Source organism: Stenella coeruleoalba (genome assembly GCF_951394435.1).
Source record: "Stenella coeruleoalba genome assembly, chromosome: 1".
In the NCBI taxonomy this organism is placed as follows: Eukaryota; Metazoa; Chordata; class Mammalia; order Artiodactyla; family Delphinidae; genus Stenella; species Stenella coeruleoalba.
Genome location: NC_137169.1, coordinates 90,385,784 through 90,413,008, shown reverse-complemented (window position 1 = coordinate 90,413,008; position 27,225 = coordinate 90,385,784). Strand labels below are relative to the sequence as shown.

Sequence of the window (27,225 nt, the reverse complement as noted above, 5' to 3'; positions counted from 1 at the left end):
GTTTTCGTTCCACAGCCTGTAGAAGTGTAGTTCTTCTTGCTTCTTCTGTCTGCCCTGTTGGATGAGGCTATCTAAGAGACTTGTGCAAGCTTCCTGATGGGAGGGACTGGTGGTGGGTGGAGGGGTGGGCAGAACTCAGTAGAATTTTAATCCAATTGTCTGCTGATGGGTGGGGCTGGGTTCCCTCCCTGTTGGCTGTTTGGCCTGAGGTGACCCAGCACTGGAGCCTACCCAGCTCTTTGGTGGGGCTAATGGAGGACTCTGGGAGGGCTCATGCCAAGGAATACTTCCTAGAACTTCTGTTGCCAGTATCCTTGTCTGCATGGTGAGCCACAGCCACCCCACCGCCTCTGCAGGAGACCCTCCAACACTTGCAGGTAGGTCTGGTTCAGTCTGCTACGGGGTCACTGCTCCTTCCCCTGGGTCCTGATGCACACACTATTTTGTGTGTGCCCCCAAGAGTGGAGTCTCTGTTTCCCCCAGTCCTGTTGAAGTCCCGCAGTCAAATTCTGATAGCCTTCAAAGTTTGATTCTCTAGGAATTCCTCCTCCCATTGCCAGACCCCCAGGTTGGGAAGCCTGACATGGGGTTCAGAACCTTCATTCCAGTGGGTGGACTTCAGTGGTATGTGTTCTCCTGTTTGTGAGTCACCCACCTAGCAGTTATGGGATTTGATTTTATTGTGATTGTGCCACTCCTACCGTCTCATTGTGGCTTCTCTTTTGTCTTTGGATGTGAGGTATCTTTTTTGGTGAGTTCTAGTGTCTTCCTGTTGATGATTGTTCAGCAGTTAGTTGTGATTCTGGTGCTCTTGCAAGAGGGAGTGAGCACACGTCCTTCTACTCCACCATATTGAACCAATCTCCAAAGACTTTCTTAATTTCTGTGATCTCTAGCATTTCTTTTTGATCTTTGAAATTCCATTTCTCAACTTACATTATCCATCTATTCTTTTAGGTTGTCTATTTTTTCTATTAACATTCTTAGAATATTAATAATAGTTTCAAGAAACATTCCTAGTCTGACAATTCCAACATCCTGCCATATCTGTCTCTGATTCTGATGCTTGTTCTGTCTCTTCAAACTTTGTTTTTAGCCTTTTCGTATGCCTTGTAACTTTTTGTTGGAAGACAGACATTATATACTGGGTAAAAGATGCAGGGGGAGGGGAAACATTCTATAGTCCTATGATTAGGTCTCAGTATTTTGGTTAGCCTATGCCCCTTCATTGTGAAGTTCACCAGTGTTTTTCAGTTGTTTTTCCTCCTGTCGGGGGGACAGGAAGTAGATGAAGATGTATTTTTCTTCTCCCACATGGAAGGCTAAAGGGGCTGGATTGGGGTATTTTCCTTTCTCTGGTTAGGTTAGGTTCTAATAAAACCCCCACAGGTTAGAATCTGGGTAAATTGTTTCTGCCTAAGGGCAGGTCTTGCTAAGAAGAACAGAATGCCCTGGTATATTTCAAAATGGTTTCTTTTCCTCTTCTGGAAGCATGAGGGGATTTTTCTCCAGTGTTCACTGTGAAGCCTGGTAGAGCTCCTGGTGGTAAAACTCAGAAGGTGAGTGTCTCCTTTATGACTGGTTTCACCAGAGCTTTGAACTCTCAGTTTTGTTTTGTTTGTGTGTGTTCAGGAGCTATTGTGAGACTGGTATTGATAGTTTTAATCTCAGTTCTGTTCTCTCAGTTTTAACTAAATTGGTTTGAGTTCATTACACATGTGTAGTTCTGGAGGTAATTTTATATTTTTGTGGTTTATACACAAAGGTAGGTGATCTCCTGTTTCCATGTATTCACTTCAGATTCCCTCCATGTCTTCTAACATGCATTTTTTTTTTTTAGCTTGTTCCTTTGTCCAGAAACAGGGTTTCTGTCAAAGTTCTAGCCACAGCACAGTTGCAGTGCTCAGCTACTGGCTTCCACTGTAGGGACAAAACCTCAAGGGAAACGCCACCCCCCTCCCAAAACACACACAGATAACTTATCATATGTGGGTTTACTTCTTCAAGGTCTAACCCTCCTTCATGACCTACCTGCTTTTCAGAATTCTCAGGGAATTGTTCATTGCATTTTGTTCAGTGTTTGTAGTCATCATCAGCATGAGCATTGGGCTGTAATGGCTTTACACTCTTATAGGAGTACTACAACTTCCAAAATATAAACATTTAAAAGTGTTAATTCCTTATTATGAAAAAATTTATATTGCTATGAAGGTTTATGCCTGGTACTTGGCTGTGTCTCATCTTCAAAATCTCTAAAATTGGTAAAATTCTAGTATCACAAAATTTATCTCTAAAACCTTCTTGCCCTGGCTTCTCTGCATCTTCTTTAATTAAGGGAAAAAAGCAAGCTATCACTGTATTTAAAAATTATCATTATGTGATTTCAATCTAGATTCTAAACTGAAAAATATAATCACTAATTATTTATTTAATTTTTTTCTTTATAAATATTTAAGATCTTTCATAAAATATGAACTTTAGGAGCAAAAATGTAGAAGTGAGTGAACACAGATGATAAAGTCATTTCCATTGTTTCACTTGGGAAATGAAAGATGAAGACAAAGGTATCTTTCAGTCTAATAAGTAAAGAAGTAGTTAAATGAAAAAATGTTATGATAATGATTATTAAGCTTTTTTAAATTAAGCTTTTGCCTTTTTTAACCATATGCATGGTAGTTAGCAGCATTGACTCGAGTCAGACAGCCAGGGTTTGATTTTTGAATTTGGAACTTAATCAGCTTGAAGATCATGGGCAAGATACTCAACCTCTCTCTGTCTTTTTCCTCATCTGTAAGATGGGATAGCTGTGGTAGTTAACTCATAGAGTTATTTGAGGATTAAATGAGTTAACATTTATAAAATATTTATATGTGTGTCGTGCAGTACTGAATGTTTTATAAGTGCATGTTTGAAAAAAAAGCTTTCTTCTGTTGATTATTTCTGAAACTAGGGTAAAACAACAGATATGGCTAACATAGGAGCCACATTTGGCTTTGTAAAAGACACTATAGTTTATTTAAAGAAGGCTTCAATAGCTAAAAGAAAAAATAAAATGTCATTCTGGAATGGGATTTTATTACTTACTCTGTCAAAGTAACATAGAACCTGCAAAACAGAAAAACAAGAAAGCTTTGAGTTTACCATGGCTACTCAGTTTTGTCCTTGTCCTGTAAATCTTTGGTTAAGATGTACATTTGGGAATGTAGCTATGGTTCTTTTTGTAATTTTTGAAACATTGTCTGGAATCAGTTTTGTGATTCATGTTTTATGGAATGTAGTAAGACATCAAAATTATTTATTTATAAATTTCAGGAAATAATGTACAATTTTAAGAGAAGTAACAAATGTGGATACCAAACATGAGGTACAAATTTGATAGAGTTGATGTTCAAACATAGTCCAAGTACACATTGATTGTAACAAACACAACTTCAATGCAAATTAGAGTTAAAATCCAAAGGCACACCACACACCCATGTAATATTAGGATTCAGCAACAACACTGCTTTACAGACTCACTGGATTCATGGACATGTTGAATTTCTCTAATATACAGAACAATGATGCATATGTGTAGTTATTTCTAAAAGAGGATCTTATGGCTTTTATGCAGAAATAGTCCAATGTATCTACATGACAGTATCTTGTAGTAGTAGTTTTGTGGAACATAGTTTTTCTTCCTGACAGTAACAAATTTAGAAGTTGTCAGATTTCATTTAGACTCGGTGTTAATAATCAATTATTTACAAAGTTGTGATGGCAAATATGATTTTTCCCTGTGGATTTTTCTGTTTTGGGGAGATACTTAAGTTTTCCTACAGATCACATGCATGGGTAGATCAAGATACAGCATTAGTTTAATCCTTTTTTGAGAGTTATTTTTAACCAAGTCTGAAAGGAGCTTCTACTTTTGCCTTCTAGATGTGTAATTACATTCCTTATTATTGCACACCAAGTTGGTATGACAAGCGTGGTGAGGGAAAACACACAAGAATGTGCTGCATTATTTATGACCAAGCTTCAGCGATGCTGTAGGACTTTTCCTCAGTTCTCCATTCTAGACATCACTGTACTTTATTATATAACAGCCACATGCTATCCTGTTGTCATTCAGACTATGATTGAATCTGAGCCACTGTAGTGTGATATGCAGATAACAGCTTTTATTTTGTGACTCTACTGATAATTTACTGTAATTTCATATTTAGTAAGATTTATGGTTGGAATTGTTTCAAGAAACTCAATATAGCACTTGAGGTGGATTCAGATTTCAGAACTCAATAGAAGATCCAAAGTACCACTTATACAAGATATTACTTGTCCTCTAATAGGATCATTGCCTTGTTTGGTTTGTTGTCTATTTTTTGATTAGTGCATAATTAGGTTATCTGCTGCCAGCAGTGCACAATAAAGTGTCACACATTTTGTTTTGTCCCTTTTATAAGTCTTATCTCTGATTACTTGTCTTCTTTTTTCCCATTTAAGGTTTATTATTAGTTTGTGGCATTTTATTAACTTCTCCCCCAAAAAAGCCATCTTGCATTGCATTCCTGTTGTCACTGTCTATTACCATGTAGTTTTATAATTATCTATTAATATATAGCTTTCTCATTAGACTATAAATTTATTGAGAGCAGGATTTATATCCCCTTAATTTAGGTACTCCAGCAATGGCATCAAACACAAAGTTTGCACAGTGTTTATAGCCAATGAAGATTAGTAAATATGTGAATGAGTGCTGTATATGCAAGTGGTTAAGGCTTAGTTAGAAGTGTCTGGGAGGAGAAGGGTCAGGGAGAGGTATAGGATAGCATATGTCATTTGAAAGTCAGGTGTTTATTAAGTAGCTGACTATTCTCTGTTGAAACAGAATAAATATTATATGACAAATATTGTGCTTAAATAATTGATGTAGCGATACAAATAAATAGTTGTAATAAATATGATTCTGCCCATAATAAAGATATAGGTATGTTCAAGGGAGAAAATAACAACTGTATCCAAAATGATGAAAAATAAAACGGTATTTAAAGATGAGGGCACCTGTGCAAAAGATGAAAGTTTGGAATGAGCTCAGCACATCTGAGAATGCAATTTGCTTCGGGGGTATTTGGGAGACGAGCTGGTAGGATGAGTTAGGGCCTGTGTATGGACTGAATTTTATAACATGCTGAGGGGGTTGAACTTTAAAACATAGGTCATAAGAAGTTTCTTTAAGTAGAGGAATTAAACATTGAGTCTTGTTTTTTAAAAGTTCTTTTTGTGGCAGTGAAGGAGTTAGTCTAGAATCAGAAGAACCTGGTGGGAATAAAACACCAAAACTGATATGTTGAAACATTAGTTCAAATAAAAGGTTACTTACAGTAGAGACAAGGCCATGACAGAAGAAATGGAGAGAAGGGTCTTGCTTCAGAATGCTAATGTGGGATAGAATTGACAGGTCTTAGGGGCTGATTAGGTATGTGGGGTTAAGGGAGAGAGGAACTTAATACTTTATGCTTTACATAGAGTATTAAATAGTCAATGTTTCCTTCTTAAAAACATGAACTGTTTGGAATTTTAACTAAATTCAAAAGTCTTTAGTTCTCTTTTTTACGATTGATGAACTACATGCTTTTAATGAAGCTTTAAAAGGCCATAGGATTATCCTGGACCAAATAATCTTATTTCACCATGTTTCTATATACTTCTGAGCTTTACAGTAAAAACATAGGTAGTGTGAAATTATTATTAGCTCAAAGAAGTAGAATAAGAATGTGATAAATTATTTAAATTATTTTATATTTTTTTAGGAAGTAGTTTTTTTTAAGGCATGACCTAGTTCATTTTGGTTTACAATATGACTATATAAAGTTCTTAGAAGAGCGGCAGGTATACAGTAAGTGCCAGTTAAGTATTATTTATTATTATAATTATTAACGTTATCTATTTCTTGGAAAATTGCAGGAGGCTTTTAATTGATCTCCCTGTGTCTGTCTGCCCATCTGCTAGTCTGTTCTCTAAGCAGCAAGCCTAGACTAGCAGGCATATTCCTGTCAAATAGCACCTGGCTGAAAGAATGAATGAGTCAGTAAAGAATGTCACTTCCTTGTTTATAACTGTCTGGTGGCTTTTCATGTCATTTAGAGTACGTTAAAGTTCTTTCAATATTCCGTCGTCTCCTAAGTGATTCATCCACACCCTCTGCCCCTTTTCTCTGACTTCATCAATGATTCCTTTACCCCCTTGCTCCCTCTGACCCACAAGGCATCCCGTTTTGAACACATCAATCATGCTCCAGCCTTGGGGTCTGAGCATCCACTCGTCCTTCTGCCTGGAAGGCTTTTCCTTAGATATTTCTATGAATTTCTTACTTCCTTGGTTCCTCAGTTGTCTCTGTCTCAGTGTCCCTTTATCAGCAAAATCTTTCATGATCACAGTTTGTTATATAGTATCTTACTTTCTACAATCTCTCCTATCCTGCTTTATATTTTTAAAGCACCTATTACTCTGATACTATATTTTGCTTATTTTCTCTTTCCTTCTCTGGAATGTAAGCTCCAAGAGAGCAGAAGCTTTGTATTGTATCCGTAGTGTCTACAGCACTGCCTGAAAATATTTTTTAAATGGATGAAATAAATATGCTTTCTAGCATTTATTAATTCAAGGAGTATAGATCATCTTGGCCAACAAGGAAGCAGGAAGAAAGATTTGTTACCTTTTTCCTAATCATTTTTTCTTTCCTCGTTTTCTTTTATTTTTTTTTTTTTGTGGAATAGAGCCACATTGATAGTTCTCTTTCAGTAGGAATGTTTATTAGAAAGTATAAGATAAACATGCCCTTTTTGTGGTAGTGTTTTATACAACTTTAAAGTTTTAAAGTATTGCATTTTTTGTAATACTTGATAAATAGTTGTTGAATTAGTAGTACATTCAAGTAACATAGGATCACTACTCATTTTCTTAAAACTGATTTCTTAAGCTGATTTTGGGACACAGTGAAATATAAGGACTGTGTGGGTAGCAGTTCTGTCTGTGATTATGTGGTTTTTTTCATTTTTTCCTTTGAATTATAGTTCAGATGCAATCTCTGATGCATTTTTCAATTAAACTAAAATTTGAAGCATTTTGGCAGCTTTCCTTTTCCACACAAAATAGTTGAGAAAGAATCATTAACCGTATAGAATGTCTGGAAAAAAAACTATGATGTGAGTTAATGCCTTGGCAAATTCAGAAGTCTTAGTAGGCAAGAAGCATATTTTTTCAATTAATCTTCCGATAATCTCTAATTTTTTGCGCATTTTATGCCATGTTTAAGATTTAATGTCAATCTTGTTCCTGGATATACAATCAAAAACCTCTTCCAAGACCCACCATACTTTTCAACAAAGCTCTAATATCAAATGTGAGCAGAAGTTTTAGTGTCCAGGGAATATCTTATGGAAACATTGTAGAATTTTTTTAAGCTATTGCTTTTACAGTGGTACATGCTGGAAACTGTTTATCTGAATGTATTTTTCTTTCTCTTCTATTATACTTTTTCCTTATGGGCTTTACTTATAGAATAATAACTTTAAGTCTTCTGAAACTCAACTTTTTTGGAATTTATTTATGGAACTAATAAAAATATATTCTCCAGCAGCATTTCTTAAATTTTACAGTCTATAAACACATCTAGAAGTTTAAGCTCAAAGGTGTGTTCTCCTTTAATTGGCTTCAAGTACTATAATAATTATACCTTACGTCTGTGTACACTTACACTTTAAAAATTGCTTAAGTAGGTATTAATTTTTAAAGAATCTGTAGGAAATACAAGACAAATAATAGTATTCTTAATTTACAGTTGTTGAAATTGAGTCTTATAATGGTGAATAAATTAATTGCCTGGATATCTATTTACCGAACAAACTTTTGGTACATACTCACTACGTGCAGGCCTATTCCAGGAATTGTGGAAACCTGGGAGAACAAAACAGACAGGTCCTTACTCTCATGAAGTTTATATTCCAGTGAGTTTAGCTGTATAATGTAGATTGGCTTATTAAGAAGAGGAGCCCCTGGGGGTTCCTGATAGCCTAGTGGTTAGGATTCCAGGCTTTCACTGCCATGGCCTGGGTTCAGTTCCAGGTCAGGGAACTGAGATCCTGAAAACCGCACGGCATGGCCAAAAAAAAAAAAAAAAAAGAGGAGCCCCAACCACAAACTGTGTGTATTCTAGTAGATACAGTGTACTTTCCTGGAAAGTGATATATACTGATTACTTGAATCCTTAAACTTAATATATATATAAAACGAAGATACCAATTACTATTTTAGGGCCTTCAACTATGGGGTCTTTCTCTAACTTCTCATACTCTCTGTGAGTGAGTTCAGTGTGGGTTCCAGCAGGAAACTGAATTTCTACTCAGGTGATTTCAGAGGTTTGAACAAGGAGGCAGAGTTACCTGGCAAGGAGTATTACCTTTCCAAGTGTTAAGTGGGCAAGGGGCAGAAATAGCAGTACAGTGAAAGCCGGAGCCCTGCACTAGTGCTTTCTGACAGTGGCACTAGTGGTCAAGGTATCAGACTGCCGTGACAGACAGGAAAGTGTCTGGCGAAACTACCCAACCTCCTTCTCTTCCCACCTTCCTAACTCCTAACTCTTGGTGGTCACTTCCATTGTCTGTACTGGAAACCGACCTGCCAAGACAGTCTGATGATGTGGGCTATGGGGTCATATTCTTTAGACACAGGGTAAGAGAGAGCAATGATTAGGATTCTGGGAGCCAACAAAGAATACCAAGTATCTTTATATTTAAAAGAAAAACTAGACACTTTCTCATTAATTATCTCATTTATGTCAGTTCCTTCTAGATTATTCCTTTGATTTTCCGAGATGAAAATTGTGTCATTACCCCACCCCTGCCACCCCAATTTATTTATTTTTCATAATTGGAATATAGTAAGTACTAAAGAAATATGTTTCTTATATATCATGTCTGTGTATAATTAATCTCCCTTACCAGGTTATATGCTATCTGAGAGTAGGATCTGGGTCTGATTTCCCTCTTTATTTTTCTTTTGCCTATCTATAGTGTCAGCATGTTACTTTGCCTCAATAAATATGTGTTGACTAAATGGATAGATGACTGATTGATAGACAACCAGGGGAAAGGATTCTGAAAGTTATCTGGCTGTCAAATTTCTGTGTAAGTTACCACTAAAAGTTATAGAAGAAATACATTTATTACCTGACTTATAATATATCTGTGCCTATTAATAAAATTATGTGTTACTTCTGCTGTTTTCTTTTTTAAGAAAATATTTTGTTTGGGGGGAAAAATGTAGCTTGTCTTAAAATTGTAAGGCATGAAGTGCCTCCTGGAATTAGGAATGCTGTGTAACAGGTTTGCTTTTTTTTTTCCTTCAAAAGTATAGTTCTTTGCAAATATTCCCATTTCAATAGGGAATTCTGGCTTTCAAATTTGAGAGCATGACCCCCATCTTTCACTGTTCAGTAGACATATATACAGTTTGACTACGTTCTGTAGTAAGCAAAGAAGTTTTCACATTGGTACTAAAAAAAACAATTTTTTCAAAATTAAAAAAGAGTAAAAGGTATATCAATTACTTTATAATGTATATGCATACTTTTAAAATCCTCTTAGGCTTATATATTTCATAAAATGGCCAAATTTTGATTTAATAAAACTTCAATTCACTAAAGAAATGTATCATTTATTATAGTAGAGGAGTGCAACAGAGTAGAAATAAGGAAGTATTTAAAAATATTATTTCTAGGACCTATTACTGGGACAGTAATTACTGGACAATATTACTTCTGGGACAGTATCATTGCATGTAGAACTAGAATAATAAATGTATAAAAATGCTACTACCAATGACTTCTTTTCATCCACTGATATTTTCTCTAGACTTAAAAATAGGCAATAAAGATTCCATGCAAATGGAAGCCAAAAGAAAGCTGGAGTAGCAATTCTCATATCAGACAAAATAGACTTTAAAATAAGGACTATTAAAAGAGACAAAGAAGGACACTACATAATGATCAAGGAATCGATCCAAGAAGAAGATATAACAATTGTAAATATTTATGCACCCAACATAGGAGCACCTCAATACATAAGGCAAATACTAACAGCCATAAAAGGGGAAATCGACAGTAACACATTCATAGTAGGGGACTTAAACACCCCACTTTCACCCATGGACAGATCATCCAAAATGAAAATAAATAAGGAAACACAAGCTTTAAATGATACATTAAACAAGATGGACTTAATTGATATTTATAGGACACTCCATCCAAAAACAACAGAATACACATTTTTCTCAAGTACTCATGGAACATTCTCCAGGATAGATCATATCTTAGGTCACAAATCAAGCCTTGGTAAATTTAAGAAAATTGAAATTGTATCAAGTATCTTTTCTGACCACAACGCCATGAGACTAGATATCAATTACAGGAAAAGATCTGTAAAAAATACAAACACATGGAGGTTAAACAATACACTACTTAATAATGAAGAGATCACTGAAGAAATCAAAGAGGAAATCAAAAAATACCTAGAAACAAATGACAATGGAGACACAACGACCCAAAACCTGTGGGATGCAGCAAAAGCAGTTCTAAGGGGGAAGTTTATAGCAATACAAGCCCACCTTAAGAAGCAGGAAACATCTCGAATAAACAACCTAACCTTGCACCTCAAGCAATTAGAGAAAGAAGAACAAAAAAACCCCAAAGCTAGCAGAAGGAAAGAAATCATAAAAATCAGATCAGAAATAAATGAAAAAGAAATGAAGGAAACAATAGCAAAGATCAATAAAACTAAAAGCTGGTTCTTTGAGAAGATAAACAAAATAGATAAACCACTAGCCAGACTCATCAAGAAAAAAAGGAAGAAGACTCAAATCAATAGAATTAGAAATGAAAAAGGAGAGGTAACAACTGACACTGCAGAGATAAAAGAGATCATGAGAGATTACTACAAGCAACTCTATGCCAATAAAATGGACAATCTGGAAGAAATGGACAAATTCTTAGAAATGCACAACCTGCCAAGACTGAATCAGGAAGAAATAGAAAATATGAACAGACCAATCACAAGCACTGAAATTGAAACTGTGATTAAAAATCTTCCAACAAAGAAAAGCCCAGGACCAGATGGCTTCACAGGCGAATTCTATCAAACATTTAGAGAAGAGCTAACACCTATCCTTCTCAAACTCTTCCAAAATATAGCAGAGGGAGGACCACTCCCTAACTCCTTCTACGAGGCCACCATCACCTTGATACCAAAACCAGACAAGGATGTCACAAAGAAAGAAAACTACAGGCCAATATCACTGATGAACATAGATGCAAAAATCCTCAACAAAATACTAGCAAACAGAATCCAACAGCACATTACAAGGATCATACACCATGATCAAGTGGGGTTTATTCCAGGAATGCAAGGATTCTTCAATATACGCAAATCTATCAATGTGATAAACCATATTAACAAATTGAAGGAGAAAAACCATATGATCATCTCAATAGATGCAGAGAAAGCTTTTGACAAAATTCAACACCCATTTATGATAAAAACCCTGCAGAAAGTAGGCATAGAGGGAACTTTCCTCAACATAATAAAGGCCATATATGACAAGCCCACAGCAAACATCATCCTCAATGGTGAAAAACTGAAAGCATTTCCACTAAGATCAGGAACAAGACAAGGTTGCCCACTCTCACCACTCTTATTCAACATTGTTTTGGAAGTTTTAGCCACAGCAATCAGAGAAGAAAAGGAAATAAAAGGAATCCAAATTGGAAAAGAAGAAGTAAAGCTGTCACTGTTTGCAGATGACATGATCCTATACATAGAGAACCCTAAAGATGCTACCAGAAAACTACTAGAGCTAATCAATGAATTTGGTAAAGTGGCAGGATACAAAATTAATGCACAGAAATCTCTGGCATTCCTATATACTAATGATGAAAAATCTGAAAGTGAAATCAAGAAAACACTCCCATTTACCATTGCAACAAAAAGAATAAAATATCTAGGAATAAACCTACATAAGGAGACAAAAGACCTGTATGCAGAAAATTATAAGACACTGATGAAAGAAATTAAAGATGATATAAATAGATGGAGAGATATACCATGTTCTTGGATTGGAAGAATCAACATTGTGAAAATGACTCTACTACCCAAAGCAATCTATAGATTCAATGCAATCCCTATCAAACTACCACTGGCATTTTTCACAGAACTAGAACAAAAAAATTTCACAATTTGTATGGAAACACAAAAGACCCCGAATAGCCAAAGCAATCTTGAGAACGAAAGAAGGAACTGGAGGAATCAGGCTCCCTGACTTCAGACTATACTACAAAGCTACAGTCATCAAGACGGTATGGTACTGGCACAAAAACAGAAAGATAGATCAATGGAACAGGATAGAAAGCCCAGAGATAAACCCATGCACATATGGACACCTTATCTTTGATAAAGGTGGCAGTAATGTACAATGGAGAAAGGACAGCCTCTTCAATAAGTGGTGCTGGGAAAACTGGACAGGTACATGTAAAAGTATGAGATTAGATCACTCCCTAACACCATACACAAAAATAAGCTCAAAATGGATTAAAGACCTAAATGTAAGGCCAGAAACTATCAAACTCTTAGAGGAAAACATAGGCAGAACACTCTATGACATAAATCAAAGCAAGATCCTTTCTGACCCACCTCCTAGAGAAATGGAAATAAAAACAAAAATAAACAAATGGGACCTAATGAAACTTCAAAGCTTTTGCACAGCAAAGGAAACCATAAACAAGACCAAAAGACAACCCTCAGAATGGGAGAAAATATTTGCAAATGAAGCAACCGACAAAGGATTAATCTCCAAAATTTACAAGCAGCTCATGCAGCTCAATAACAAGAAAACAAATAACCCAATCCAAAAATGGGCAGAAGACCTAAATAGACATTTCTCCAAAGAAGATATACAGACTGCCAACAAACACATGAAAGAATGCTCAACATCATTAATCATTAGAGAAATGCAAATCAAAACTACAATGAGATATCATCTCACACCAGTCAGAATGGCCATCATCAAAAAATCTAGAAACAATAAATGCTGGAGAGGGTGTGGAGAAAAGGGAACACTCTTGCACTGCTGGTGGGAATGTGAATTGGTTCAGCCACTATGGAGAACAGTATGGAGGTTCCTTAAAAAACTACAAATAGAACTACCATATGACCCAGCAATCCCACTACTGGGCATATACCCTGAGAAAACCAAAATTCAAAAAGAGTCATGTACCAAAATGTTCATTGCAGCTCTATTTACAATAGCCCGGAGATGGAAACAACCTAAGTGCCCGTCATCGAATGAATGGATAAAGAAGATGTGGCACATATATACAATGGAATATTACTCAGCCATAAAAAGAAACGAAATTGAGCTATTTGTAATGAGGTGGATAGACCTAGAGTCTGTCATACAGAGTGAAGTAAGTCAGAAAGAAAAAGACAAATACCGTATGCTAACACATATATATGGAATTTAAGAAAAAAATGTCATGAAGAACCTAGGGGTAAAATAGGAATAAAGACGCAGACCTCTTAGAGAACGGACTTGAGGTTATGGGGAGGGGGAAGGGTGAGCTGTGACAGGGCGAGAGAGAGTCATGGGCATATACACACTAACAAATGCAGTAAGGTAGATAGCTAGTAGGAAGCAGCCGCATGGCACAGGGATATTGGCTCGGTACTTTGTGACAGCCTGGAGGGGTGGGATGGGGAGGGTGGGAGGGAGGGAGACGCAACAGGGAAGACATATGGGAACATATGTTTATGTATGACTGATTCACTTTGTTATAAAGCAGAAACTAACACACCATTGTAAAGCAATTATACCCCAATAAAGATGTTAAAAAAAAAAAATAGGCAATAAAGGGCTTCCCTGGTGGCGCAGTGGTTGAGAGTCCGCCTGCCGATGCAGGGGACACGGGTTTGTGCCCTGGTCCGGGAAGATCCCACATGCCGCGGAGCGGCTGGGCCTGTGAGCCATGGCCGCCGAGCCTGCGCGTCTGGAGCTTGTGCTCCGCAACGGGAGAGGCCACAACAGTGAGAGGCCCGCGTACCGCAAAAAAAAAAAAAAAAAAAAAAAGGCAATAAAAATGATGATGCTAAACAGATATGTGGAAAGAAATGATACAGTTTATTTGCTTGTGTTAAAAGAGTAAATGTGCCAGTTCAACTGTTAAACTCTATGAAATGATGAAGAGTCTATCACTTCTTTTCATATTCAAAAGATGATAATTACTTTAAAATAAATTCAAAATTTACTGTCAAGTCAAGGCTATGAAATACAAAGTAAATGTCAAATTCTGCAGTTAACTTTGTGTGACAGGCAGCGAAAGTCATACCTGCTTGCAAAGGTCATATTTGACCTTTATGCTGATATTACTTATATGAATTTGTTCTTTGAGTCTGTGTTAAAATACAAGTTTAAAATATTAAATGATACATAATATTTTTTTCATACAAATAATATTTTTTTCTCAAGTTAATTTTTAAAGATAAGGTCTCAAATGATTTCCATTTTGTTTTAAAATCCTCTTTTTAGATTTTAAATGTTATCTTCAGTTATATTATTTTGAACAACAGATGTTTGTAAAAAGTATCAGATGACTTTATTTTGGGAGGAAGATCAAATTTTGATTATTCATATTTTAAATGTTCATTATTTAATGAACATTTGAAATGAAGAGTCTTTTTGTAATCTGAGGATCATCTCAGTATTTTTTATGATTTGTAATTTAACTTTGCATGTCTTTTCTTAAATCAAGAAAGAACCAAGTATGTTGTTTTACTTTTGATTTATATTACTATGAATAGATAAAATGAAGTATAGAATACAAAAAATGTATTATTCTGATTATATATATATTTTTACATTATATATAAAAATGATAAAACACTTTTCTATTGCTATTTTCATTGTTGAAATGAAGTAGAATTAGGATATAATTTCATTAATATGGAGTTGATACAACAAGGAATTATTTTAACTTTTTCACTAGTGTAATGAAATTGCATTTTTAAAAAAATCATATAAATGGTTGTTTAAACTCACTATGACCTCTAGCATAATTTAATTTGATAAAGATCTTTAAAACTCTGGTAAGTTTACTTAAAAACTTGTTCCCTTCAAATTCTTTATTTATACTTGGAGACAAATATTTATTTATCATTCTCACTTTCTACTACCTCTAATGCCTGAGGGATATTTACACATGATGATACTGTCGGGTGTGTGATAACCTGTGATTACCCTGAGTTCTAGCTGCTTGCCAAATTAAATCAGTCAATATTTCCACAGCATCTACTTAATACCAGATCCTGGACACAGTTAGAGATTACCCATGTTACAAACAAACAAAAATACTTGTTTTGAAGTGCTCTTCTTTATTCTGCTATGAAGATAATACTTGCAAGATATAAATAAAAACAAACTAGTATTTATCAGTCTGTATTTGTTTGCTAGGGCTGCCATAACCAAATACCACACACTGTGTCTTAAACAACAGAAATTAATATTTTCACAGTTCCAGATGCTTGAAGTCTGAGAGCAAGATGTTAGCAAGGTTCATTTCTTTTGAGGCCTTTCACCTTGGCTTGTAGATAGTCATCTTCTCCTTGTGTCTTCACATGACCTTCGCATTGTGGTGTCTGTGTCCTAATCTCCTCTTCTTATAAAAAGACCAGTCATATTGGATTAGGGCCCTCCATAAAGATTTCATTTAATCTTACTTCTGTCTTTATAGGTCCCATCTCCAAATATAGTCAGGTTCTGAGGCTAAGAACTTAAACATATGAATTTGGGGCACGCAGGTCATCCCATAACACTAAGTCTAGACAAGTTCATTTTGTCTTTGATTACCAGTGAAAAAATGGGTATAAATTGCTACAGAAAGAGGTATGGGCTGTCCAGCTAAAGGGAAAATTTCTGCTGATTCTTATTGATGCTTATAACTTAGTTTGGTCTCAGTGATATAACCTGACAGTCGGCACATAGAGGAGTACAATTCGAAAGTAAATAAAGGTAAGTTTCTTAAAAAAAAAAAAAAAGACTTTTTCTAGAAAAAAATTAGTTATCATTTCACTTCATAGACTTAAAAGGTTGATCCCCAATTTTTCCTTTTTATTGTTTCTCAACTGAGTAAATGGATTTTCCGTCTTACCCTTGCTCATACCAGAAACTACAGAACTACCTTCCACTCTTCTCTAATGCACTTCCTCCCTCTCTACTTGCCATTCCCATTCCACTCCATCATCATTACCTAGTCAGTTCTCAAATCTCACACGTTTTTCTCTAATAAACTCTATGTATCCTCTACTCCATTCCTGCTGTTGCTGAGTTAAATTTCCCAATGCTTAACTGTGATGGATTCCTAAGCAAGATTCTCATGCTTCCAAACTAGCTGCTTTCAAATCATCCTTCCCTATGTAGTCATAGCAATTTTGTTAAAATACGTCATTGATCAATTTGCTCCATGGTTCAAAGTCCTTGAATGACATTCTGTAACTTTTAGAATTCAGTTCACACACAAAGCTTTTCTCAGATTGGTTCTTTGCTTGGTTCTTTTTCTTTCTTCTACTTTACCTCTTTCATCCCTCAACCCTCACTGCTCATTATCACCATATAGGGCCTTCCTTCCAACTATACAGCACTATATGTACTTTTCCAACTTTGTCAGTTTCATGCATCCAGAGTTCTGTTTAAGAGGTTTCCTGTCTTTTTTAAAAATTAATTAATTAATTAATTAATTAATTTTGGGCTGTGTTGGGTCTTCGTTTCTGTGTGAGGGCTTTCTCTAGTTGTGGCAAGTGGGGGCCACTCTTCATCACAGTGCGCGGGCCTCTCACTGTCGCGGCCTCTCTTGTTGCAGAGCACAGGCTCTAGACACGCAGGCTCAGTAGTTGTGGCTCACGGACCTAGTTGCTCCGCGGCATGTGGGATCTTCCCAGACCAGGGCTCGAACCCGTGTCCCCTACATTAGCAGGCAGATTCTCAACCACTGTGCCACCAGGGAAGCCCCGTTTTCCTGTTTAATACTATTTCCCTCTCCATCTTCTTCATCAACCTAACTCCTATTTGCTTATAACATACAGTCAAGATTTTAACAAGAAGCATTTTATAAAAGCATTCATTCCCGTTGAGATTCCTGCATGTTAAAGTTAATGGAGGTAAGAATGTGCTTCGGGAAATTTGGAGGCTAGCTGATTTTATAGAATGCAATTGCAGCATGTGATTTACAACAGGTTTAGGGGAGATGAAATTTCTAACTCTAGAAAGCTTTGAAATTCAGTGAGACACATAGTCAATAAATACTTGGAGTCTTCTTTTCCAGATATTACCGAAAGTAAGTTATTCTCCTAGAATATAACTAACACCCAAGTTTTAATATTAAAAGTTTAAATCTTCCAAGATTCATAGTGGAATTAAAAGCCTTATAGGATTGTAGAGTTACTAGTTGCCAGGTTGATATTAGAGAGAGTGTTTATAAATAAGCTGTTTAAAAACAAACTGCTTATTGAACAATTATAGTTGTATATTGATCCAGCCTCTGCTTTAACTGTTTGGTTATGTCTGAATCTCCTCTGTCATTCTTGGGATCTTATTATGCTTCAAGCACATAATTCATTCACAGGTTACCTTATTCAGGCACATGGAATTGAACATGACAGCTGATCAAAACCCAGTTTTTCATTGCTCATTCTCAGGAATCAGCTGCTGTTGCTGTACAGTTCAGTGGATGCTCAGGCTGGGAACTGACTTCAACCAAGCACTGGTTGACTTCATAGGATGCAGAATTGAATCTGAAAATTCAGACACTTAACATTGACACATTGACATGTGACCTTAGATATTATACCAATTTCTTGTACAACACTTTTTCAATAAATGTGATTTCTTGTACATGCAAAAAAGCTAAATGTGTATTAACTTGTGTATTTCCTGAGTTATAATGTAATTACGTTCATAGCAGAGAAAACGGAAATAGCTAGGCCTTATAGAGAGTTACTCTATATATGCATATACAAACAAAAATAACAAACAAAAATTGTTAGAATAGGTGAATTATATTTTAGTTTTGAGAGGAGGATATGCTGTTATTTATATAATTGGTCTTGAAAAAAATGTGGCTGGATCCTTTTGCAATGCATGTGACATTCAGAAGAACCTCATCTTTATATATAGTTTCTGTTCAGTTTTCTTGCATTTGTTTTGCTTCCCTCCTCTAGACTCATTCTGTCTATAGAAAAATACTATAGTATAGACCTAGTTGACACAGCTGTAGATAGCAAGGTAATTGTTTCAGCTCTACTTTAATTTTGGCTTTGTAGAGCATTAGAGGAGGAGGATGTCTTTTTCATATGTTGTGTACAGCAGATGCCAATTTTACTTGGTAACTTCACCCTTTTCCAGCTGTAGAAATTTTTATGACTGTTGAATCTAAATATTTATAGTTCATTCAAGCTGTCAGGATGCTTTGTTTGTCTACAGACTGTCTCATAACATGTCATATGATTAACATAAAACACTATAAAATGCCTTCCGGGGAAAATAGTACTGTAGGTTTTTAACACAATTTTCCAGTTTCTTTCCAGTAGTACTATATTTAATGGCTGAATATCAAACACCTGAAAAAAGAATTTATTGTGGAAAGGTTGGCAGGCTTCCATTTAATGAAGCGGAGTGCCTTGACTAGAACAGTTGAGTACTCAGGAAACCAGTATTCTTCTAAAAAATATACTGTTAAAAATACTATATGTAATAAGATAGGCAATTTTTTGTGTTTCAGCAAAAGCTTCATTTGGTTTATTATATTATCTATAAGTTAAGTGTGGAACTCTATAATTTTTAGTTCTGAAGAGGACCTTAGATATGATCTCTAAAAGCATTCATTTTGGGCTTCCCTGGTGGCGCAGTGGTTGAGAGTCTGCCTGCCGATGCAGGGACACGGGTTCGTGCCCCGGTCTGGGAAGATCCCACATGCTGCGGAGCGGCTGGGCCCTTGAGCCATGACCGCTGAGCCTGTGTGTCCGGAGCCTGTGCTCCGCAACGGGAGAGGCCACAATAGTGAGAGGCCCGCGTACCGCAAAAATAAATAAATAAATGCATTCACTTTACAAATGATGAATTAGGGTAAGTGACTTGCATAATTCCAAGTAATTAATGGCAAGTCTGTGATTCAAGAATCAGAATTTCTGATTGAAACCCTCAGTGATGACAGTACACAAGAGGTACTGAATGATGCATTTTTTTAACAACAGAATGAAGAATATTCAAATTTCTCTGTTACTAGTTATTACTCATTTATAATAATTCAATTGTGGCTACTCAGTGTTCTAAACTCATAAGTTAGTGTTTGAGAAATGTTATCAATAAATTTTAAGAACTTATATTCATTTGCTGTGAGAATGTTTAAAATCAGTAGGCATAAGCTAAATATTAGAGTCTATTCTAGCTATTTACAAAAAAGAATAAAAGAAAATCTCAGAAACAATCTAATTTGTTTGATTGTACTGCCTCATAACATATAAAAATAAATAATTTTGATGCTGGACACACTAATAATAGTATGACCATTATAAGCCATATAATTTTGTGGGTGGGTATTTGCTGATTCTGCTTTATTTCATGTTTTATTGGGAAATAAAGTAGGTATTTCCTTATTTGGGTGTTATCTGAACATATTAACATGTTACATGCACTTTCAAAGCACTTTTTGAATGAATGATTGAATGAAATGACTAAATAACTGAAGAAATACAGTTAAATCTGATTGTAGAGAAATTTCTGAATTCAACAAAATTTATCTCAAGGATTACTAAACATTGTAATATATCATGTCAATGAAATTTTTATTGGCAGATGTGTGTTTTTGACATTTTAATTTTAGTCATTTTTCTGTTACTAATGAGACATTCTAGATGCAGATCTTTAGCAAGTAGTTGGCGGTGTTCATTTAACTGTTAGGATATTGAGCAAACAAGGATCAGACAAAGACACTAAAAATAAAAAGTTTGGAAATGAGATGTCTATAAAGGTCACTGAGGTCCAGGAAAGACCTGAAGAGACCCTAATATCTCAAATATTACTGACCTTGAGGATCTGCATAGCAAGAAATGAGATCTAAGGCAGAGTTGTAAACTGTTGGAATATTATAGGCATGCTCACATACAAATACATACTCAAAGTCTCTTGGCAAATAGTGAGAGATTCTTAAGGAATTCTCTGCCCAATCATTTGCTCATCACTAATCTAACTGAGCAGACACCTCAGTGGACACAGGAAACAAAGAAAATTGACATATATAATTACTTCAACAGGTCACCAGACAAGCAGCAAAAACAACCACAAACAAAATAACAACAAGCATTGAGGGGAGGGGGCAATGGAATCCAGTCTCCACAGGTGACAAGATGTGCAGCTGTCAACAAAAAATTATGAGACAGGCAAAAAATCAGGAAATTATGTCCCATACAAAGGAAAAACAAATCTATAGGAACTGTCCTTGAAGACATGCAGACATTGGACTTACCAGACAAAGACTTTAAATCAGCAATTATGAGTATGTTAAAAAAAAAAAAAAAAAACTAAAGGAAGCCACAGCTTAACAACTACATGAAAGTATGAGAATGAAGCCTTATCAAATAGAGATAAATAAATGTAGAGTGTCTTAAAAAAGAACAAAATAGATTGGGAGTTGAAAATCAATTGAGATTACTCAGTATGAAGAAAAGAAAGAATAAACTTGCAAAAAGTTTACAGAGCATCAAAGACCTGTGGGACACCATCAAGCATAGCAACATAGACATAATAATGAGTTCCAAAAAGAGTGGAGAGGAAGGAGGTACAAAGCATATTCCAAAAAATAATTACCAAAACCTTCCCAATTTTGATGAAACACATTAATCTACATATCTGAGAATCTCAAGAAACTGCAAGATAAATTTGTAGAAATCCACACGCAAAGTATTATAATCAGTCAAAAGACAAAGAAAGAATCTTCAAAGCATCAATAATAAAATAACTCATAATATAAAAGAGATTCTTATTAAGACTAACAGCTAATTTTTTGTCAGATTTCATAGAGGCCAGAAAACAGTGGTTGACATATTCCAAGTTCTGGAAGAAAAAGATTGTCAACCAAAAATGCTATATCCTGCAAAACTATCTTTCAAAAAACAAAGAAGAAATTGACATTCCCAGATTTATGAAAAACAAATAATGTATCAAAAGTAGAGCTGCCTTACCAGAAATAAAAAGGAACCCTTTAGATTGAAATGAAAGGACATTGGACAGTAACTCAAATTCACACAGAGAAATAAAAAAACACTGGTTTTTTACCAACATAAGTATATATAAAAACAGTACAAATTTTTGTTGTTGTTGTTTATAGCACTTTCCTTCTCTTATCTGTTTTAAAATACAATTGCATAAAGCAAAATTTATAGAACTATGTTGATGGCTTATATTGTATAAAGATGTAATTTGTATAACTATAATATTACAAAGCAGGGGAAAAGGGAAGAGTTATACAGAAACAAATTTTTGTATAGTGCTGATATTAAGTTGATATTAATCTGAAAATGTTATAAATTAAGATAATTATAATCCCCAAGGTAATCACTAAAACAAGAACTCTAAAATATAGTAAAAGAAACAAAATCATTAAAATTGTTCACTAGTAAATATCTATTTAGCACAAAAGAAGATAGCACAAAATAAGAGAGTAAAAGAGTAACAAAAAAGGAATGACATATAAAAAACAAATAGCAAAATATCTACTAAGTTGAGACAACTCAAATAGCTAGTAACAGCTGACTAGATAGACAAAATGTATTCAATAGTAGGTTCATACAGAAAGTTGTTATTTCAAAAAAGGAATGCAGTACTGATACATGTTAAAACATGGGTAAACTTTGAAAACATGACAAATGAAAGAAGCTAGTCACAAAAGGCCTCATGATGTATGATTCCATTTATATGAAATGTTCAGTGGTTACCAGAGGCTAGCAAAGGAAGAGATAAGGTGTGACTGCCATTGGTTATGGTGTTTCTTTTAGGGGTGACGACAATTTCCTGAAATTAGACATTGGTGATAGATGGAAAACTCTGTGAATGAACTAAGAAACACTGAATTGTCCACTTTAAAGGAATAAATTCTATATGTAAATTATATCTCAGTAAAGTGATATGAATGAAAATATAGATTTATGATCCATTAGCATAAATGCTAATTTTAAGAGTAAGAATATACAGTGCTTTTTAGACAGAAGAAAGAGCAATGCAAATAGAAATAACTATCACACCAAAGATAGGAACCACAGTATTCAATAAAGGATTGCCAGCTAGAACTAAATAATTTAATTCTTTTCTTGGCACTTTTCACAAGAGTCTGCTATATCTTTTCAAGTTATAAATTTTATTCTCCATTTTATTACAGTTTTAAATCTTAACCACTATATTGCACTCTCCAAGGGCAAGGATTACATCAAATTTATGTTTCCATCTCCAGTGATACTATGTTCAATGTCTTGTGTATAGTACTTCTCAATCCACATTTGTTGATGAATAAATGAATATTGTGGTATAAAAGTGCTATGAATTCTTTCCTGCTCTCTAACTCAATGTTAGAAACTTCTAAAATTTTCATCAGGCTCTAAAGAGCTTATGTTAATCAGACGTAGAGAAAGCTGAAGTAACTTTGAAATTATTCAAAATGATATCAGGAGTTCTGTGAATCAGACTCATGAGCTCAGACTTACAGGGACTTGAATCACCAAGTCAAATGGATATTAACCCAGACATTCTTCTAGGACTGAATATAATTCTGAATTAATATGGTCATGACCCATAGATTTATATCAAACTAGTTTCATGTCAAATTAGACCCATGTGGAAATATTCAGATGGGTTTGAGAGAAAAATATTTGATCTTCCTCTTGTTTACACAGTTTCCAGAACCTCCTGGAACTAAAACTCTTTAGATAACCCTATTAATTATTTCTAATGTTTATTTTTTATTAAAATTATTCAGATTTCTAAATAAGTGAGTTTGATATATGCTTAGATGCTCCATTTTTAACAAAAATATGCCAAAAGCAAATATGCTTTTTAATTTGGATTTTTCTGGTCTCTGCATTTCTCATTCATATTTGTAAGTAGAAATTTCTTTTGATATTCAGTTCTCTAACAGAACTCAATAGTTGGATCTATATTTTCATTTAAAAATTCTTGTATAAACTTGCTTAAAAAATAATTCAATCGAACTCTTCCATTATTTAATATTGGAAATACATTACAGTTTTATAGTTTTAAAATCTTACTTACTTTTTTATTAGCTTATTATTCACATTTCATTTGTCTATTCCACACAGAGTAAACTGTGAATGCAGTTAAACCAAGTTTTAGCAAACAGATGAATATACTATAGATTCTCTGAACCACAATATAGCAGAAGATCTGATTTGTTAAACAGGTGTGAATTTCTCTCTCAATCCTATAGGACTGTTTTTAACACTGAAATGTAAGCGATTTCTTCTCATATTTAAAGATGAACTACACTGTGTCTTGGATAAATCTTGTTCTGGATATATGTGTATTCAAATATGCTGACTACATAACCATGTTTGTTTCTTGGCAGGGGGACATCCAGCAGTTGTTGATCATAGGTGACCCCAAAGCAGCGTATGACTACTGTGAGCATTACAGTCCAGACTGTGATTCCTCAGCACCCAAGGCTTCTCAGGCTCAGGAACCCCAGATCGATGAGGTGAGGACCGTAAGGTCAAGGGCAGATTTTCTCATTCCAATGGTAAGGACATAGGTTTGCAGTTTGGAGGCTCACCTCCATTTATTCACTTTTAATTAAACTTTACCTTGTATTTATAGTGTTTTAACATTTCTAAGAATATGTGATTTAAAGAAGATTTTTGGTGTTTGTTTCCATCTTAAGTATTTTGTTACATAATTTCTTAAAAATACAGATACTTCACATATACTGTGTAGAGGAGCATATTTTATTTGGGGGGAGATGAGAAAAAAGATAATTTCTCAAAGATATATTTTGTCCTTAGCATTTCAGTAATTAAAACAGCCTCAAGACAAGGATAACTATTTTCTGGCATACTTGCCATATCCACAGGCCTTTGGCAATTCATGCAGATAAGAAAGGGACTTTAGTGCTATCTTAAAGTTGTCAGGCTGAGTTGAATATTTAGAGGGATTTTTTTTTTTCCATTTCTGTAAGGCTATGCTATATTGATATGTAAGTTTTATTTTTCTTGAATAAGATTTGATACAGAGAGCAATGAAATGAAAAGCATTATGAACTGATTGCCGTAACTAAATATTCATATTCTTTGATTAATATTATGTCACTTTATTTGAAACTTGGGTGTGAAACCATTCTTCCATGCTATTTTTGCAAGAAAATTCACCATAATGAAATTTGACTCTATTCTCTCTCAAACCAAAAATAAGTACATTTAAGTTAGCCATAGCAATTTTGTCAGACTTGAATATCCCAAAAAACAAAAAAAAATATAGTACAGTGTATGCTTTATGCAGATTTTTAGATAATTCTTTAATGTGAATTTTCTGGAAATTAGAAAGCAAATACTGGAAGGAATTGAGTCTTTAGTTAGCAGCAAATCTATATTTTTATTTTTTTCTCAAGGTGAAGAGTTCTAAATTTTAGAAGGTGAGGGGGGAAGTTTAAAGACATCAAGACTGTCCTTATGTTTGAAAATAACTCAAATAGCTTTCTTCTTGACTATTAAAATACTATTAGATACCATCTTTTGAGTTCTACTATTTAGAATAGGTGAGGATCTTATCTCTTAATTTTAATTTACTGTTATTTCTGCATGATAATTCAATTTGGATTTTACCATTTAAGTGCTTGAAATATATTTTTTGACATTACTTTCCTTTTTGAGGTATGATAGTGAATTCTGTTGCACTGATCTTTTCCATGACTTAATATTAATGTTTTTTTAAAACAGGATAAAGTCTTAAGAAGCTAACAGGAAAGCAAATATGAGAGAAAAAAGAGAAATTACTTGGATATTTGTGTTTGCTTCTTTCAGTTCTCAAGTGCTTCATTCGTTTTATTACCTCATGATTTATTAAAACAGTCTGTGAATTCCCTCATGATTTATTAAAACAGTCTGTGAATTCCAAGAAGATAGGTAAAATGTCCATCAGGTTTTAGTGTTTTTATACCTATAGATTATGTGGTGATTCAATATTAAAATTTATAACATTTAGTATGGGTGTTCAAGATGGGTGAGATTTATTTTGCTTTTGTTTTAAGAAAGATAAGTCTTGTTCTTTTTAGTAACAGATATGGCTCTGATTTTTGGAAGAATGAAGGTATGCATTCTTATTATATCACCTTGAGGTGTTTTATTCCCATGTTTTAATGCTATTACATCAGGTAAGCAGAGTTGTTTTAAAGCAAAATAATATTTTTAACCATTTTTGTCTTAAATTCATTTAGAAGTAGACTTTCCCTTTTTGACCTTAGTTGTTGATTCATAAATTTAACATTCTGTTGATAAATCAAACTTGTTTTTACTGGAAGCAACTGATAAGGAAAAGAGCATGCTGCTATAATAAAACCTTCATGAAAATCTGGTTGGGTGATGCAATAATAGCATTTCTTACAGTTTCTATGTTGAGTATGTCACAATGAAAAGTTTTTTTGAGGAATCAGCTCTCACTTTTTCCCCCAGTACTAAATTACATTGATACTTCAATAATAAGATAACTATTATATACTAGTATGAAAAACACCTGGTTAACAGAATTAGCAAGCCATCCTTATATTACTTTTGAATGATAGCCATTAATACATTATATTACAAATATGCATTTTAATAATTGCACTACAGATGTTTTACCTATACAAAATAGCAATGCAATGTTACCAGTGAATAAAGAACATAAAGTGCAAAATAGAGCATCAAACATACATGTTGTACTTTATATTGCTTAATTTATAATTAATAAATTTGAAAAATTGCATATTTATTATTCTGATTTGGATTAATAAATATATCAATTTATTTTATAAATTAACTCAAATGTGTTTTATTCAACTTGTGCTTTTGTATAGTTCATATCCTCTAAATAACATATTTTAATTCATTGTTAGGATTACATTTTTTATGTGTTTGGCACAGTATCACATCATCATCATAGAGTGAAATGTAAAATGAAGATAGATTTAGACATAGTGATAATATCAAACTGTTATTCTATGTGAACCTCCACAATACCATTTATATAGCAAAGTAACTAATATTAAAATTATGATGGTTTTGTATTAAACCATCGTGTTAAATTATCCTTATATCTTAATAAGAAATTAGATGTTAAATCTACATATGGTTCTTTCTTAATGTGCTACACAGACTACACTGCCCTTTATACACTAGGCAATTGATGTTCTTCTTTTTAAATATATACATAAAGGATGGAAAAAGAAGAAGCAAGGGAAAAACAATATTTTATAAAGAAATTTCTTACCTTAATATTTTTTGCCCTCAATATTTATCATATATTCTAGTTCTCAAAGACGTTCAGGTATTTACTTATGCCACTATTTTTCTAACAAACTGAATAAGAACAAACTTGACATTTCTAGAAGAAGACCCTTTCTCCTCACATACTATAACTTATGCTAGGCAACTCACAGATCATAGGTGAGATCTTTCCATCACTGCACGTTTTTTTGCATATATACATCTGATTGATTACAAGTAGTTCTCTCTTCTTTACCTGTCTTTGAGACACCCCCAAATTCCATAGTAAGAAGGGAGAATCATCTCCAAAAATAGGTTGTAAAGCTTCGTGTAGACCAGCAAAGTCCTAAGTATATCAATACCCACCAGAAGGGGCATGTTGTTTAGATAAAGAAATAAGGAGAAGAGAAGCAGTGATTCTTTTCACTGACTGCTGATGGCTCTAAGAAAAACATGTGCTTTAGTGCCTAAGCAGGTAAGCATGTTACTGCCTTCATTATTCCACGACCACAGCTAGTCTGCTTGATCTCCATGTGGAAAAAGTTTAAATAGAGGAGAGAATTATGGAGGTTGGAAAAGGTTTCCTCCTATAAGGAAAAAAAAAAACATGATATAAAGATAGTAAAAGTAA

General features: G+C 34.4%; 1 protein-coding gene across 4 annotated transcripts in view; it reads left to right on the top strand.

The window, feature by feature from the left end:
* Nucleotides 1-27,225, top strand: part of COL11A1 (collagen type XI alpha 1 chain) — a 199,622-nt gene that overhangs the window by 45,235 nt on the left and 127,162 nt on the right. For all 4 annotated transcript variants that reach the window (XM_079934210.1, XM_079934208.1, XM_079934211.1 and 1 more), the window contains exon 5: nt 23,708-23,836. In XM_079934210.1, coding sequence (XP_079790336.1) covers nt 23,708-23,836 — 129 coding nt within the window. The remainder of the gene's footprint in view (nt 1-23,707; nt 23,837-27,225) is intronic.